The following is an 18,661-nucleotide window of genomic DNA, read 5'->3' as shown; positions in this document are numbered from 1 at the left end:
CCGGAGGCCCCGCGGATGTTCCGATGGGAGGACATTTGCCGGACCGTAAGAGTTGGGGCAATATGGGTATCAAACTTTATGGTTTTTGATACTGGACATGAAATTTGACATTTCGGCAGTAGTGGCCACAATCCGGAGTGGCCGGAGGCCCCGCGGATGTTCCGATGGGGGGACATTTGCCGAACCGTAAGAGTTGGGGCAATATGGGTATCAAACTTTATGGTTTTTGATACTGGACATGAAATTTGACATTTTGGCAGTAGTGGCTACAATCCGGAGTGGCCGGAGGCCCCGGGGATGTTCCGAAGGGGGGACATTTGCCGGACCGTAAGAGTTGGGGCAAAATGGGTATCAAACTTTATGGTTTTTGATACTGGACATGAAATTTGCCATTTCGGCAGTAGTGGCTACAATCCGGAGTGGCCGGAGGCCCCGCGGATGTTCAGATGGGGGGACATTTGCCGGACCGTAAGAGTTGGGGCAATATGGGTATCAAACTTTATGGTTTTTGATACTGGACATGAAATTTGCCATTTCAGCAGTAGTGGCCACAATCCGGAGTGGCCGGAAGGTCCGGCGGTTGTTCCGATGGGGGGACATTTGCCGGATTGTAAGAGTTGGGGCAATATGGGTATCAAACTTTATGGTTTTTGATACTGGACATGAAATTTGACATTTCGGCAGTAGTGGCCACAATCCGGAGTGGCCGGAGGCCCCGCGGATGTTCCGATGGGGGGACATTTGCCGAACCGTAAGAGTTGGGGCAATATGGGTATCAAACTTTATGGTTTTTGATACTGGACATGAAATTTGACATTTTGGCAGTAGTGGCTATAATCCGGAGTGGCCGGAGGCCCCGCGGATGTTCCGATGGGGGGACATTTGCCGGACCGTAAGAGTTGGGGCAATATGGGTATCAAACTTTATGGTTTTTGATACTGGACATGAAATTTGACATTTTGGCAGTAGTGGCTACAATCCGGAGTGGCCGGAGGCCCCGGGGATGTTCCGAAGGGGGGACATTTGCCGGACCGTAAGAGTTGGGGCAATATGGGTATCAAACTTTATGGTTTTTGATACTGGACATGAAATTTGCCATTTCGGCAGTAGTGGCCACAATCCGGAGTGGCCGGAGGCCCCGCGGATGTTCCGATGGGGGGACATTTGCCGAACCGTAAGAGTTGGGGCAATATGGGTATCAAACTTTATGGTTTTTGATACTGGACATGAAATTTGCCATTTCGGCAGTAGTGGCTACAATCCGGAGTGGCCGGAGGCCCCGGGGATGTTCCGATGGGGGGACATTTGCCGGACCGTAAGAGTTGGGGCAATATGGGTATCAAACTTTATGGTTTTTGATACTGGACATGAAATTTGCCATTTCAGCAGTAGTGGCCACAATCCGGAGTGGCCGGAAGGCCCGGCGGTTGTTCCGATGGGGGGACATTTGCCGGATTGTAAGAGTTGGGGCAATATGGGTATCAAACTTTATGGTTTTTGATACTGGACATGAAATTTGCCATTTCGGCAGTAGTGGCTACAATCCGGAGTGGCCGGGGGCCCCGCGGATCTTCCGCTGGGGGGACATTTGCCGAACCGTAAGAGTTGGGACAATATGGGTATCAAACTTTATGGTTTTTGATACTGGACATGAAATTTGACATTTTGGCAGTAGTGGCTACAATCTTTTTTTTTGATTTTTTTTTGGCTACAATCTGGAGTGGGGGGACATTTGCCGGACCGTAAGAGTTGGGGCAATATTGGTATCAAACTTTATGGTTTTTGATACTGGACATAAAAAGTTGCATTTGGCCATTATCTGAAGTTAAGCAGTTAAAATAAATTGCTTATTAGGCAGGAAGTAATAAATAGATTACTGCGATGCACATTTTTTTGTGCCGCTGCAAAAATCGGTTTCTGGAAATTTAGAATAACTATCTCGTAATCAATTAGAGCCCTGTAAAGGGCAGTTTTAATGTCTGCTGTTCAAATTTCCTTTACTGCCGCCGATTGCTTGCAACAGCCTTGCAAAAACATTCCCGCATCTTGGTAACTTTCAAGTGGTGAAGGAAAGTCAATTGATTTCACCTCAATTTCTATTTCAGCTCCACTTGCAATTTCCGTTCCCTTAGTTTGATAGGACGTTAATTATAAGGGAATCACGGGGAAATTTGGACCGGACATTCTAATCGAAAATTTCAACAATCATCTTGCAAAGTTCTTTGTCATACTGGTCATGTGTAACATAACCACCTGCACCTTTTTTCATAACTTTTAAGCTAAATGAAACTATACAATTTTCAATACCATGCTGTATGACCTGAAAGTGAACCGAGTGGATCACATCATTAATTTCCGAGTGATTTTATAGCCTCTCCTCAGTGAGGCAGGCAAAATAATCTATTCTTATTCCCCTTTTAGCCCTTCACAGAGAGAGGATTCGTCACTACAAAAGCACAGGTCGTTTTGTTGGTTGGCTTCAACTGGACTTATATTTGCTATTCCAGCTAATAATTTAGTTAGAACCTGTTTTTTTTTTGTGTGTGGATAAGATGAAATTTCGCTGTTTTGGTAATTTTGGCAACTTAAGTTTTAGCAAAATTTATCACTTTCCGTTTGGCCTTCATACAGTACTTGTTCGGTAACTGGGCTGAACAAACAATGCCGAGGGACCACCAAAGCATTATATTTTCTATTCTATTCTAACTAACGTTAGTATTTTAGCTTTTTTTTTTAAATAAATTTATACATGTAAAATTGACCAACAAAATGCTCTTTTGAAATTCATCTCACTTGGCTTGTAAATTGGGGTTCCTTCAATCAAGATATTTTATGGTTAGAACCACTAAAGGCGATTTAATTTTGAAAGTTTGCAATGCTTCAGTTTTTTACGTGCCAAAATTGTAACGAGTTTGATTTTCTGGACACAACGTTGATTTACGGGTGCCACGTTATCACGAGACTGATTGGACCAAATTGGCTGAAGGATTCTGAAGTTTCACCATGAAAGATAGTTTAAACATTTTCCAAGGAGAGCTCATATCACCACTCAGACATTTGACCGATTTATTTCATTTTTCGGTTGCTTTATCGAAGTTGTGAGAGAGTTTACTGGTACTAAAGGAGCTTTTATACTGTGACAAACAAACAAACTTGCACTTTTTCGTGTTTGAAACCAAAGCATTTGGTTTGAAATGAAATGTTCTAGAAGAAATTTAAAAACCTAAAGTCATTCAAATTTAAGGTTGAAAAAACTTGTATTTTTTCTCTAGTGATGGCACATTTTTTTTGTATCGATTAAGCACAACAGTTTAACAATGTATGTGGTTGTTATAAATCTCGTTGTTTGGTCAAAAAAAATTTACATTAATTCTGACCTTAGTCTTGCATGGACTTTTTGCTCGATTGGAACCCAGAGAGTAACATTTCGCCTATCCAAATAGGCTCTCTATGTTCTCTATCCGATCTTTAGTTTTTCTTCAGTTATTTTAACTCGCCTTCACACAAAGCCGTCGTTTCTGGTTTGCACCGGAAGCAGAGCAAGATCGCGCCCAGCAGCTGGACACCAAGTTGCGGCAGAGGACAAAAACAAAAGCCAGCAGAGCCAACCAAGACCCCTACACAATCCCCTTTCCCTTCCCACGCCTTGTCTTTTAACATCTAGGGTTTGTTCAAATATTACGTCCAGAGATTTTCGGGATTTCAGACCACCTCCCCCACCCCCCTGTCACGCACTTTTCCTATACCTTTAACATGGGCTGTCACAAACCTCAGATCCCCTCCTCCCCCTATTCATGGACGTAATTTTTGAACGAACCCCTATCCCTTTCCCTACTAACCCAGAGAATGCCGCAGGTAATCGGCTCCCTTCCCACTAACATTTACACACAAGATCCTCTGTAATTACTCTTAGCTTTAAAAAAAAGGAAATAAATAAGCCGACTCGGTCCCAGCACCGAAAAGGACCTAATAAAAATAATTTTATGAAGAAAAAAAATATATGCTCTATATGCCAAACTCGCAAACAACTCAAATTGTATGCAGGCTCTCTGCAAACAAATGCAGGCAAACTGCGAAGCTGTCAAATTGGGCTAGCTTGTTTGTTTTTCATAGTCTAATGACTGCTTAAGGTGAACGAATTGGACAGAGAAGGGAAAAATGGAAAATAAACTTCGAAATGACCGATTTACATATGTACGTAACTTTTTAAGATTGTACCTCGCCATCGGAAAAAAATGGAAAAAAAAATTACATGTAAAGTTTTCAATACCGCAAAATGCACCAAAATTTAGTCCAATCGAAAAACTGATGACTCCGTTCAATGTAGTGTCCAATTTCCTTTAATAAAAAACAGTCGAGTTTTGCTCTATATTTTGCTGAAATTCAGAAATCTTGCATGTTTTTGATAGTATAAAAAACTCCGCCAAATTTGAGAATGATCAGAAAAGGGTGATTTGTAGTGGTGTGCCACTTGACGAGAAATGACCCAAATATGAGTAATTCTCGCTGAAAGTGGACCACTATTTACACAAGGTGCTCAAAAATCAAAAGCAATGTACTTTTCCAATAGCCCCCACCAAGTTATGAATGAAACCATGTTTGGTTGGTTAAATTTGTCCTCACCTCGGCGCCACGAAGCTAAAACATTTTTTTAAATTGGTATTTTTGTGACTTAGACGCGTCCAAAAAATTGCTCATAACTTTGCAAAAATTCAACGAACCCTGATGTTTAGGGGTGTTTTGGAAAGGAAATGAGCAGAGCTTTCGAATGCACTTGTCAGAAAAATACCGTTCCATACATTTTTTAGCCACAAAACACCAATGTATTTTTAAAAGTCATTTTTGAAGGCCGGCGCCCCGCTTTATCGAAAAACTGACAAATTCATTCGAAAGCTGAGACGATTTCACATAAAGGACCAACAAATCTAAGGTGTATGTTCCTCCTATCTTTTTTAATCTAATTTTGATTCTGCGAGCGCAGCACTCCGTTCGCATTTCGGGCACCCAAAATGTTGCAATTTGCTTGCCCCATTTTAAGGTTTTGTCAAAAAATATAGGTGCACACTTTTTAAATGATAGTTTATTGTCCAAGGATCAAAATGCACTTTCGATAATTGACCAATATTTATGTTTTTGGGTTCTTCTAGGCAATTTGATGTCGAAAATTTGTTTTTTTTTTTACTTTGGACTTTTTTCAGTAGAAATAATGAATGCAGCATGCAAGGGTCCTGATTTTCGGTTCAAAGATCAGAAATCACTCACTCATCGCCGAGCGAATCTTTGCCGACTGGAGCTCGCAACCATTCGCAAGTGAACACTACGCTCAGGCTGCCTGTGAGTTGCTCAATCGCTTCTCCCAGCGACACAAATACTCCGTGAATTTCTTTGCCCACTCCGTCCGTCGACCCGAGTCACACACAAATACGTTCAGAGAGGAGAGAATCTAACAACATATCAGCTCGGCGCTCTTTTGGTCTGCGCTACCACAGTTTGCCGTGAATTTGTATTCGGCATGATGGAAATTGCTTGTAAATGTGTCTTTGATGTCGTGTTATCAACAAAATTACAAAACACTTTTGATAACATAGATTTTAACCAGTTTTATAAATGAGTAAAACAAAGCCGTTCGCAAAAGATTTCGACTCAGCGACTGAGCGACATAACGCAATCGGACTCTCTGAACCATTCGCTTTACTACTCGATTGAAGTGAGAGGGAGAAAATAAAGAGAGTATTCTGTTGCGATTGGTTTGGAAGCGATAAACGGTAGGAAACGGTCAGAGCACGCTTTTGTCGCTTTCGATTGGTGGTAGCGAGTGAATTTGTCGTTTTGGAGCTATCAGGACCCTTGGCAGCATGTAGGAAATTTCACCACGGAAATTTTTCTCTAAAAGAAAAGAAAACGTAATTTTGATACTCCAGTGCCAAGATATTTTAGTTTAAGTGAGAAAAAAAGTGCCAATTTTACAAATTTCTCAGAATTAACAAGCACGGTCTATTATTTATATGCGGCATATGTTTTGGAGGCCAGAGTATGGTTTCTTATAGTTATTTTGGTCGCTGAATTCGGATCTGGAAGCAAAATTTAGATAAGCAGTGAACAGTGATATTTTAGCCACGCTCAAATATTATTTGCATGTATTCCCCATAGCCTCTTAGGGATCGGCAGCCGAAGCCGCTAACCACCGCGCCACGAGGCCTCTCAAAACAATCAGAAGTTTAAAAAAAACAATCTCCATAAAATAATCCGTAATTAAAATATCAATTAAAGGTGAGCGAAAGATGAAATATGACCGTATTCACTAGCGATTAAAACTACAGCATATTACCGCAAATAACTTTTGGGCGTGGCTCCAAATTTAACTGTTAATCTGAAATTTGATTCCAGATCCGAATTGAGCGACCAAAATAACTATAAGAAACCATACTCTGGCCTCCAAAACATATGCCGCATATAAATAATAGACCGTGCTTGTTAATTCTGAGAAATTTGTAAAATTGGCACTTTTTTTCTCACTTAAACTAAAATATCTTGGCACTGGAGTATCAAAATTACGTTTTCTTTTAGAGAAAAATTTCCGTGGTGAAATTTCCTACATGCTGCATTCATTATTTCTACTGAAAAAAGTCCAAAGTAAAAAAAAAACAATTTTTCGACATTAAATTGCCTGGAAGAACTCAAAAATATAAATATTGGTCAATTATCGAAAGTGCATTTTGATCCTTGGACAATAAACTATCATTTAAAAAGTGACCACCTATATTTTTTGACAAAACCTTAAAATGAGGCAAGCAAATTGCAACATTTTGGGCACCCGAAATGCGAACGGAGCGCTGCGCTCGCAGAATCAAAATAAGATTAAAAAAGATAGGAGGAACATACACCTAAGATTTATTGGTCCTTTATGTGAAATCGTCTCAGCTTTCGAATGGATTTGTCAGTTTTTCGATAAAGCGGGGCGCCGGCCTTCAAAAATGACTTTTAAAAATACATTGGTGTTTTGTGGCTAAAAAATGTATGGAACGGTATTTTTCTGACAAGTGCATTCGAAAGATCTGCTCATTTCCTTTCCAAAACACCCCTAAACATCAAGGGTTCGTTGAATTTTTGCAAAGTTATGAGCAATTTTTTGGACGCGTCTAAGTCACAAAAATACCAATTTAAAAAAATGTTTTAGCTTCGTGGCGCCGAGGTGAGGACAAATTTAACCAACCAAACATGGTTTCATTCATAACTTGGTGGGGGCTATTGGAAAAGTACATTGCTTTTGATTTTTGAGCACCTTGTGTAAATAGTGGTCCACTTTCAGCGAGAATTACTCATATATAAAAATCTAGAACACAAAGTCAAAGTCAGTACACATTATACAGCATTTTAATATGGAAACATTCAAACAAAGAAAAAAAAACTAACTCATGTCTATCTCTCTAACACGTGTCTTATAAACGACAGAACAACACCTCAAAACAACCTTCACTGGAGCACACACACACATTGGTGAGAAACGACGACCAGCTGATCGAACAAACTGATAATCACTAGATCAGCTTGCAGCTTCAGCTGGAAAGGCACACTCGTTCTTGGAAACGTGTCTTCACCCGCGCGGGCGCGCTTTTTTCTTTCTTTGTAGATGAAACTATAACAACTCAAACTGAATAAAATACAATTGTTGCATTAGAATAAATAAACTTCCAACCGACAGCAAACAAGCAAGTTTCATTTTTTTCTCTCAAGACGAAACGTGTCACAAAGAGCAACCAACCTAATTGACATTCGATTCGCTCGGAACGCACAAACTTGAAATTCCATAATAGGTAGCCCAGCAGCGCGCACCACCTTGAGGGGTGAGGGAGGGCAATCTAGAAATGTTGCGTAACTGAAGTAGGTCGCCAATCTGCCAATAGAAACTTGGTAAAGTTTAGTTATAAGTTGATCAAGAAGCTATTAATTTGTTACCGAGACACATCAAGCTACAGGAGGGCCGCCACCCTCGCGGTTAAACGAAAGTGCTGATATTTACACGGTCATTTATCGCCGCCAATTAGTGCCTTTTCACGCCTGTCGACGCCTGTACCGTGTTGCCTTTGTTGAGGTGCGCGTAAATCGCGCAATTCACGTTGAAAGGTCGAACTTTGGATGATTATTACAATCGGTTACGTGGTGAATACCACCCTTTGCAAGTTATAAGTTTCGTCCCCGTATGCCTTATCAATCATCGTTTCCCTAACTGGTGCCATGCTGGGGGGAAAACCTCTTGAAACTCAATTAACACTTTTACGTTGCCTCTGGTTCGCTTCAATTTTCATAAAATTCATTCCTTCGCCTTGTCATGGAATCTTCCGTTGGCCGAGGTTTCGCAGAGACTTGTATAGAGTAAGTAGAGAGTACCTGGAATATGACAACCCGGCCGCCCTTGTCGCCGGTGGCCAGCAGTTCGCCATCGTGGTTGAACTCCACGCACGAGATGATGTCCGCGTCGGTCACATCGTCGTCCAGCGCACCCTTTATCTGTGAAAAGCACCACGATGTATCGCCATTGCCTGCGGGAGAGAGAGGGAGAGAGAAAGAGGAGAAATGTTAGGTACTTGCTACACTATTGAAAACAATATATTGAGCACTCACTGACGAGAAAAAAAAATCGTAAGAGAAGGAGCCTGTCTCAACTCCTTCATGGCATTATATCGGAAATGAATGCTCAATGAAAAGGCACCTCGCTTTTTGACGTTCTGAGAAAAACGCTGTTTAATGTTTGACCTAGAGCACACAAGGTAAACAATAACAAACACGTTTTGTTTCGTTGACCATTCTGTGCAATGTCCCGAAGTTTGGTTGAATTTGGTTGCCTAAGTCCAGAGTTATAATTACAAATGTTTACGGTAGGGGAACATCCATAAACAACATGGCCCCTATTTTTTAAATCTCAGATTAAATTTCCTACAAGAAACTCACACTTGATCAATTTTGGGCGCTACCTCCCAGATCGAAAGTCCGTAAACCCACGATGTTTTGTAAGGCAACGATGTTTTTCGTTTTTTTCGATGAACTGGTATGCTGCGCGTTAGAGTGACAGAGACGGAATGATTTAATTTTTCGTCGAAGTCTCAATCGTCATTCTGTCTCTGTCATACGCGGTTGCGAATTTTCGGTGGAACTGTCAAATGAGTTTTTTTTCGACTGGAGAACACGTTTTGTGGTGTTTTTCCCGTTATTGCTTTTCTGGTAAGTTTTTAAAATTAAATCCAAATTTTAAAGTTTTTTTTTAAAGAATTAACAACATGCATTCTGTTGTTTTACACTTCTTCCGCAGGGCTTAGCGTGGTAACGTTTGGCAGGGTGGCCTACTCAAAGATAAAACGCAGGGCACTTCCGGAACTCATTTTGTCCCCGAACCGAATTAAGCCTTTCCACTTGACCACCTGAGAGATGGCCAGGAAGCAGCCGGTTGTAGCGGAACCGTTGCTGCAGGAGTGCAGGTACAACATTAATTTTTGGAATCCTCCAACCCGGATTAACCTTCTTCTTTATCAGGTTAAATGATTGGGTCGTCAACTCCAGAGAGCGTAGACACGGCAGTAGGTTCCTGAGTAGGGCGACATGTCCCGCTGTGTCCAATCCGGAGAACATCCGCAGAATCACTTGGGGCGGCCAGTTCAACAGACGGATAATGGGAAGCTGAAGTGGTTCTGGCGAGGTTCACCGAACGCAGCGGCGTCGTGCTTCGAAGTATACTTCCAATACGCCCAAGAGGACACCGGCCGCCAAGAAGACCTACCGTAACAGTTTAGCTTCCGATGACAGTTCCGTGGCATCGTCAAGAATGACGGGAAGGCACCAAAAAAGCGTTGGCCGCAGACAAGCCGAGAGCCAATTTTTAAGACCTGGACCATTGGGAACTCGCCATTTTCGTTTCGGAGTCCCCAAACCGGTGGTAAAGGATATGGCCGGAGAAATGAGCTTAGTCGAAATGGAACCGCTGGTGGTGAAGAGGAGCACCGCGAGGCCGAACGACTCGGTGTCCGGAAGCAGGCTGTAGTTGCCGAAAGCGTTAGCCATCGACAAACTGACCAAGGTCAAGAGGGCGGAGAAAGTCGTCAAATCATCGCTGCAGGACGACAAAATGGTCGGAGTCGGCGACTTGAGCTGGTCAAATCGAGACAATTTCAATAACACGGCGGCTTCGGAGGCCATGCTGGTGTCCGTTTTGAAACGGAACATGACAACACAGGTTCTTAGGTAAGTTTGTATTTCGTGTATTTTGAGAGAACAAGTTAAAATTAATTTAAACAATTAGTCAAAATTCGTTTTCGTTTTCGTTTCGTTTTACGGAGCAAGGTGGGGGACGCGGCCTCAAGTCAGTCCAAGTCCGGTTTCTTGTGGAAAAAAGGGTAGTGGCCGAACTAGTATTGCATACAAAATGAACACCACCGGAAGATATAGGGGATCGGGAGGGGGAAGGTGAAAGAAAATTAGTGTAGGTGTGAGTTGTAAGAGCTTGGATGACTTGAGCAGTTACGGTAATCTGAGTTTAACACTGAATAATGAAAATCTTAAATTTTCATTCAAATAAAAAGGCCCGGAGGAAATTAAATTATTATTTAATTAAATAAGAAAATGTTACTAATCGGAGATTTATACAAAGGAAACCAAACATGTATATCAAATTTAAAGGAAAATAAAAAAAATATTACATCGAAATATGAAAACTAACTTGTCTAGGGAAAACAAATCTTGAGGCCTTTTTCTGGGCCACGTCCTGTCGCGTCCGTCAGTAGTCTTGTCGTACATTACAACTAGAAGCAGATCTGCTTATGAAATAGTACACTCCGACCAGTTCAACTGATTATTTTAGTCCAATTATTCATTTACGGAAAACTAACTAACTTGAATCAATAACCTTAACTGAACTGTCTAAAAGTAACTTGAATCTCAAATCCCAAAAATTATAATTACAAGTTGAACACTCGTCGTTAAGACGACTATTTCGTGCCTTCCATTTTATTAGGACACACAAGCTTTGCAAACAGGAGCGTATCCCTATCCTACCTTTTGTAAACTGTTATTTGAGTGGGAGAGATACACTCCTGTTTACAAAACCCATGCGCCCTTTTGAAATGTTAGGCTCTATTTGATCGTCAAACCTCCAGTAGATCCTCGATTCGCAACAATGGTCGATACAACCATAATCCGAAAACCGTTAGGTCAACAGATTAACGAATTTTGTCCGTTATCATTACATTATTGATTGACCGAGACTCTATGGAAATTTTGACATATCAAAATGCTTTGTATTATTACTTAAATGGAAGTTTAAAATTTATGCACGTAACATTTTTTTAAATAAATTTCAAAATCTATTCTATCCTACAATGCCTAGAAGAGGCCTCTGTTTCTGTTGGAGTAAGCGCTGGTTTCAGAGTTCATTTTTCAATTTAAAAGGGGTGGGAGACGACTAATTTGCTTCATGAACTCCTACTCGGCCTTGGGACCACCTCTTAAGACACTGATGGCTCCTAGCTAGGAATTAAACCTAGACACAGCGTCGAGGCCCGCTTCGCATGGCAAAAATGTTGGCTGGGGGGGGGGGGGGGGGGAGTGATATTATCACGAAATTTTATTTTAAAGCCAACATTGCTAACGGCGTCGAGGTCCTTACTCATGCCCAAGGAATTTAAACAATTAGTCAAAATTGCATTCTTTTCCTTTCTCCCTCCAGAATATCAGCGACTCCGAGCTTAATTGCTTATTCAGTCATACTCGGACAAGAATCAGCAGAATCGGGGCCAGCCGGGACTTCTCCGATGACGTAATGGCGGAGAAAACGATGAGGGTGAAGGTTATGATAGGGAGTCGGCGAGGCGTGACGGCGGTTTCCAAACAGCAAAATCATCTCAAATCCGTTCTGGTAATTTTTAAATTCAAGGATCTTTCATAATATGATCACACTTGTTAATTTTCTGTATCATTTTTGTAAACGGTTTTCTGAAATTTATTTCGCAGCGATTTCCTACTTGCAAACATCCGGTTGGTCAATCCCGATCCCATTGCCGATCGAATGAGTGTTCCGGCCTCTCCTGGTAACGACCAACACAAATTCAACCCTGGTTCAACCAAATTATTGTTGTTATTCTTTTTCAGCTGGTGCCCGCTTGCTACGTTGACGATACTGCGAAATGTTCCGGTGTGATGCAAACTCGTTTGGGCCGGTCAGTTCAACGTAAAAAATGACCGACACCTTCGACGAGCAGGAAACGTCACAATACTGGAGTGTGGCCAGTGACGGCGCTGGCGCTATAGCTCAGTTTTGGGGACAACTATGGTGAGCAGGAACTACATCTAGTTCGAAGTTCAAAGATTGAAAAGCTGACCAACCGCTCCGTTAACGTCCAAGCCGGAGGAGGAAAATCTCCCCCACCACTGGGATCAACACCGCAACACGGCTTCCAGAAGCTGCACGATAGTTCCATGTGGCCGACTCCGGTGGCATCCCATGAAGACAGCAAAACTGCTAGCTGGTACCCGGAAACGAATCCGTCGAGAAGCGGGCCCGGGAGCCGCCACCGCCGGTGAACATCAGGCCAGTAGCAGCAGCAAGGTGACGGCACGAGCGATAATATGCGCGATTCATTCACACCCAGCAAAGGGCAAGGTTCAACCAGCGGGCCAGCAGCCTCGTCGGGAAATTGATCGTAGTGACCGGGACGATGGTGACAGCGATATGGTCCCCGGGAGATCATGAAGCGTCACATTCACTCCGAGGAGGACGATCGCTTCAGCAGCCGCGCCCGGAGTCATCCATCAAGATGGGCGGCTACGGTGACCGTAAACGCCGCAGTTGAATCAATGCGTTTGGACGTGCTTATTTCCGGTACTTCAGGGCTGTGGATTCAAAGCAGGAGTCGGATCTTTTTGGCCTTGCAACTGTACCACTTGGAGCTGGCCCAGGAGCAGATGGCAGCGAAACCAGTGCAGCGGGAGCTTAGGTAAAACAACCTTTCTTCACATTTCTCAACCCGAACTAATTTTTCCTTCTTCCAGGTCAATTTTTTTAATCTCCAGAAAGTGGGTTCTGTGCATCGACCAGGACGTTGGCCCGGGAATGAAAAAAAGGTTACGCGCTGAATTTTCGACGACCCCGCAGGATGTCAACAGATGATCAAAAAGCTGAGGAACCATTTGAGGCGTGCCGCCTTGTTGACAGGAGAAAGTAGAAGCTGCCTTGTTATAAACTTCCGTTACGCCAAAAGCAGCACCGGCCGCCATCCGGCGAAATGCTACGTGGAGTCATGAAGAACAAAAACATAACCCTACTCAAGATGCGTATGTACATCGAGAAACCCTATTCGTTCTGTTGGATTGGATCAGGACTTTAGTAAGCTGCTGCAGGCGGAATATGTGGCCAAAGTGTTTGCCGATATGGTTGCCCTCTAGCCGGAAGTCGTTTTCACTGAGATGGGCGTCTACGATCTGGCCCAACACTTCCCGTTGAATGTCGGCACGGCGATTCGCCAGCTGCGTAAAACCGAAATCAACCGGCTGGCTCGTGCTTACACCAACCATCGTCAACCAAACGGAGAAAATCACTGAGAAGGACCTCGGAACCGGTACCGGTCTATTCGAGATCAAAAAGATGGCCGACGAATACTAACCTAACCCCAAAATATGCACCATTTCCTCCATGGTGTCTCCAAGGACATTCTCAACGAAACCGAACGTAATCTGCCGGACGCTCTGCACGAAAACTTATGCTCAAACCGCGTCTCCACCTGGGCGGTGACGCCGTTGCAATTGACATCTCACGGGCCCTCACCAACTAGCAGTTCCATGGTCCGTACTGTGCCGTCGCCCAAGCCCCCGCCACCTCGTCGTTTAGGAAAGATTCGTTTCGGCTGCAACGAGGTCGTGCGCTTGGAACCACGCTTCCGGACGTTGAAGTGGCCTGATCCTGATCAGCGTGATAATTTCGTTGCGAAGCTTCGTAGTGGAACCAGGTTCAGCTAGTCCAATAAGGAGAATGAGCTGGAGCAGAATGGCACCAGTTCTCGGTTGCCGCTCGATTTTGGCCGTAAGGACCTGCCAGGATTTTGGGCGGAAATCGGCGAGCCAAAATAAGGACGGTCGAAGTGGTCAAGATTGAAGAGAAGGTAGATGACGTTTTGGAACGCCTTTTCCGGCAAGAATTGGTAAATTCAAAGAGCTTTTATAATATGATCACAATTTTTTAATCTTTCTTTCTATTTTTTTATATTTCTCTGGCATTTCGGCCTCCGGTAGTTTCTTACGATGGAAATCAACCGGTAAACCTGCAGCGATGGATCGACCAGGCCAACGACACCGTCTACGATAGTCGAGGACCTGATAAGGACAGGAGCGGCAGGATAAACCTCGTGGATTCTCATTCTCAAGACGAAAAATCAAGAACCATCCAGTGCAGTCATGTGCCAAAAAATGCCCCGGAGTCCCGACCAGCCACACCTTTCATTAGGCACACGAAGATGACTCCAACCACAGAAGAATCGGAATCAAAAAGAACCAGCCGGACAGTTCCGTGCCGCTCAACGAACCTGCCGTCGTTCCAGACACTCCTCTATGCACAACTCCCCGGCTCGGAGAAGGAAGAGAACCACAATGGCATGGATAAGGTACTTAGCAGGAAAATAAATATTGTAAAACTCCACAAAATTGTTTTTTTTTTCTTTCCACTCTTTCCAGAACCAGAACCGAGCCGGACTTCAACTCAGACGCCACGATGCTGGTCTGAAACGTTGCCGCCCGTCCTCACCAGGACAACCTCGCATTAGGCGCAGGAGCAGTCTGCGGAAGGGGAATCAAAGTAAGTGATGCGTGTCTCAAAATCAGACCCGCATCGGCCCCTGTAGGTCTGATCGTCGCTCTGACGATCAGACCCGATCGGCCCCGTATTTCTTTCTGGGCTGCCGGCTACATTCTAAAGCGATGTTTTTCCTCAAACATTTTGTTGCAAATTTTCTTAAACAAACTTCAAAGATCTAAACACACTTAGATTTTTTTACCGAATTCGGTATTTGAAAAATCGGTAAAGTTTAGATCGGTAAACCATCTGTCAAAATTAACAAAATTTTATCGAATTTCGGTTGTACGATGAACAATAATGAACTTCATTACCGAATTTCGGTAAGTTTTCACCGAATTTGGTATTTTTCAGTTTACCGAACTGTTCAGCAGTTGAAAATTTTACCGAATACCTTTACCGAATTCGGTAAAAAAAATCTAAGTGTGTTGTGTTAACCAAAAAAATTAGCACAATTACTTGTTTTTGCCTAAAAAGCCGAGCAGGGAGTATCCCCAATGTCGATTTTTTTTTAATTATCACCCTAATGTCCATGCTCCATACAAAACATATGATTTAGTTTAAATATTTGTCCTCGGGGCGACGGTCGCCCACGTGGTTTATGGATGGTTTTTAATCCTGCTAAATGAATCAATATTCGAAAATATCCCAGCAAGATTAGGGGGCAACAATACATGGTCTCGTCATAAAACATTTAAAATATCAATAAAAATGGAGATCAAATGGCAATCAAAATAATCAAAATTAAAATTTTGCATATTTTTTTTTATATTTAGGTTTCGCAAAAAGTATTTCTAAAAAATCTCCTTGAAATTTAGATGTATGATGTCCTTGATTTATTGAATTAACCATATTATTACAATTTTCAAAGTATTTAGTATTTATTTGACTTCCATTGACCTCGGGGATCATCCACAAACCAAACGGATAATTTTGAAAATCATGCATGAGTTTATATTTTCGTTTTTAAAGAATCGGGTAACTTTTTTAAAGGTTTTTTTCTGAGCCACTGTCTTAAGGGGTTACAAACATGTAGAAAATCATAAAATTTTATGGGTAATTCTCTACCAACTCACACGAAATCGGGAAAAGTTGCCCCGACCCCTCTTCGATTTGCGTGAAACTTTGTCCTAAGGGGTAACTTTTGTCCCTGATCACGAATCCGAGGTCCGTTTTTTGATATCTCGTGACGGAGGGGCGGTACGACCCCTTCCATTTTTGAACATGCGAAAAAAGAGGTGTTTTTCAATAAAAACGTATTTTTCATCGAAAAAAACACTAAAAAAGTATTAAAAATTCTCCCATTTTCCGTTACTCGACTGTAAAATTTTTTGGAACATGTCATTTTATGGGAAATTTAATGTACTTTTCGAATCTACATTGACCCAGAAGGGTCATTTTTTCATTTAGAACAAAATTTTTCATTTTGAAATTTCGTGTTTTTTCTAACTTTGCAGGGTTATTTTTTAGAGTGTAACAATGTTCTACAAAGTTGTAGAGCAGACAATTACAAAAAATTTGATATATAGACATAAGGGGTTTGCTTATAAACATCACAAGTTATCGCGATTTTACGAAAAAAAGTTTTGAAAAAGTTACTTTTTGCGTTTCTCTTTGTTTCGTCGTCCGTGTCTGTCGCGGGTGACCATGAACGGCCATGATCAACGACGACAAACAAAAGGGCACTTTTGTGAACAATAGTGTATCCCTTTCACTCAAATGACAGTTAAAAAAAGTTATTTGCCCTAATGAAATGGCAAGCACGAAATGTCGGTGGGGATGTGTGTAGACATGAATTTCTTTTCACACGCATATCTCAAAACTGGCTGAAACGATTTTGGCCGGGTTTGCCTTTTTATGACCGCTTTGGGGTCCAATAAGACCCTATTCAAAATTATTAAGTTTAGTGAAGTATTTTAAAAGTTATGCTATGAAAAAGTTTTTTGTAGATACAAAAAAGGGTGATTTTTTGCATAACCTCAAAAGGCCGGGTCTTTTTGTTTACGTGCGAGAGTCGCGTCGGATGCGAAATGCCCGGTTGACCCATTGCTTCAAATGTGAGTCTGCATGTTTTCTGGATAAGTCTGTATCATGAATATTTTTTTTTTATTCATAAACTTATTTTTATCAGGTCCTTTTCGGTGCTGGAACCTGGTTTGGATCGAGTCGGCTCAATAAGCCGTAAGGCCGTAAACAATGCAAATCTGGATTAGGACAACTTAGGATTTGAATTACTTTGTAAATGTGAGGAAGGCGCCAACCACCTATTGGTGGATTAAGAAACGTTTTTTTTTTTTAAGAAGATTAAGTGTGTGCTGAAACCAGGGCTGTGGAGTCGGAGTCGGAGTCGGAGCCGGAGTCGGTGGAGTCGGGTTTTTTTGGGAACCTGGAGTCGGAGTCGGAGTCGTCAAAACTCGATTAGCTGGAGTCGGAGTCGGAGTCGGCTAAATTGTATGAGCTGGAGTCGGAGTCGGAGCCGGAGTCGCAAATTTCTGATAGACCCGGAGTCGGAGCTGGAGTCGGAGTTGTCAAAATATTTAATATAATTTATGTTCAATATTTGTTATAATTTAGGTTAATTCCCAATTTTTTTTTAAATTTATTTATTGAATCGCGTGCACTGCGTTGACATTTTTTATTTAATTTATTTTTTGGTTCAAGATATGTTTTCGAAGCATTTTTATTGTGATTGGAAAGCTCTTATTGTGTTATTTTACTAAGATCACTGAATGATAATCTGTTAATCCTCTCTTGTCAATGTTTGTATACACTATACTATAGTGTCATAACTCATTAGGTAGTAAACAATTGTGGCTGTGTAGACGAAAAATTAAAACATATTTAAATAATTCTGTACTGTCTCTTTTTGCTTGTATTTATGTATTCTTTCAAATCAAATTTGAACAAATTTTATCAAACTCTTTCTAAAAAAATATAAACACCGTCATCTTTTTGCCCGATAGCGAATATCTTGGAGGTTTTAAGTAGAACATTTTTTTTTATAGGAAACTAAAAGTTCACTATCAGTACTCATCGAAAAAAATTTTTTTTATTAAATTGGTAAAATTGACAGTACAACTCTACTAATAAATTATCAACTATTATATCAATCTACTACTTGGAACGCAATATGCTTATTTTGTATGTAAATAAAAATAAATCAAAGTGTCTTGCTGATAACATTTGAAACTGACAAAAAATATCGAAAATAAGTAGCATCTAATTTTGAAATAATCATTGAATCATTGATATAGAGCAATTCCATGCTGAATAGGGAATCGGTTATACCGGACGATCTCCAATTTTAATGAAACTTTGTAGACATGTTATCCGACGCTTATGTAAGCCATGTTTGTGTATATGGAGCCAGTTTCAATTCGATATTTATTTGTATTTCGGAATTTAAATTTTTCTGTATCTCAAAGCCGTTGCATCGTATCAAAAAGTGGTCAAAGACAAACTTGTAGGAAATTTGACGGACTTTCGGAAAAAAAATACACTGAAAGAAAACAACACGCCCCTTTTATGAGTTTTTATTTAAATACTTTAAAGTCAAATTTGAGGGTGAGCCCACGATTTTTTTTCGTTCAACATTTTTGTGAAAATAGCCTAAGATGATACAAAAAGACTCACGAAAAATGCAGGATGGAGCAACTCACCTAAAAAAATACAAAAATCATTTACTGAAAACATTTTTTTTTTGAAAAGTGCTCTAAACGTCAAAATTCTCAAAAACTGAATACGGGAATCGATTCTCCAGACAATTTTACATAAAAGTCTCTGTATTGACCTTTGTCATAAGTCTAACCCTTGTGAAGTTACAGCGGAATTAAA

The 18,661-nt window shown here is 41.4% G+C and overlaps 1 protein-coding gene and 1 long non-coding RNA gene across 7 annotated transcripts in view; one reads left to right on the top strand and one right to left on the bottom strand.

Annotated features, from left to right (window-relative positions):
• The window catches only part of LOC120427898 (protein phosphatase PP2A 55 kDa regulatory subunit), a 77,939-nt gene that overhangs the window by 14,283 nt on the left and 44,995 nt on the right, over nucleotides 1-18,661 (bottom strand). For all 6 annotated transcript variants that reach the window (XM_039592835.2, XM_039592833.2, XM_039592837.2 and 3 more), the window contains one exon: nucleotides 8,389-8,540. In XM_039592835.2, coding sequence (XP_039448769.1) covers nucleotides 8,389-8,540 — 152 coding nt within the window. The remainder of the gene's footprint in view (nucleotides 1-8,388; nucleotides 8,541-18,661) is intronic.
• Nucleotides 11,585-17,145, top strand: LOC120427899 (uncharacterized). Its single transcript, XR_005607000.2, has 3 exons — nucleotides 11,585-12,980; nucleotides 13,036-14,639; nucleotides 14,710-17,145. It is a non-coding gene; the product is annotated as an uncharacterized LOC120427899 (long non-coding RNA).

The sequence above is a fragment of the Culex pipiens genome, chromosome 1 (assembly GCF_016801865.2).
Source record: "Culex pipiens pallens isolate TS chromosome 1, TS_CPP_V2, whole genome shotgun sequence".
Lineage (NCBI taxonomy): Eukaryota > Metazoa > Arthropoda > Insecta > Diptera > Culicidae > Culex > Culex pipiens.
Note: the sequence above shows the minus strand (reverse complement) of the source record. Positions and strands in the feature narration are given on the sequence as shown.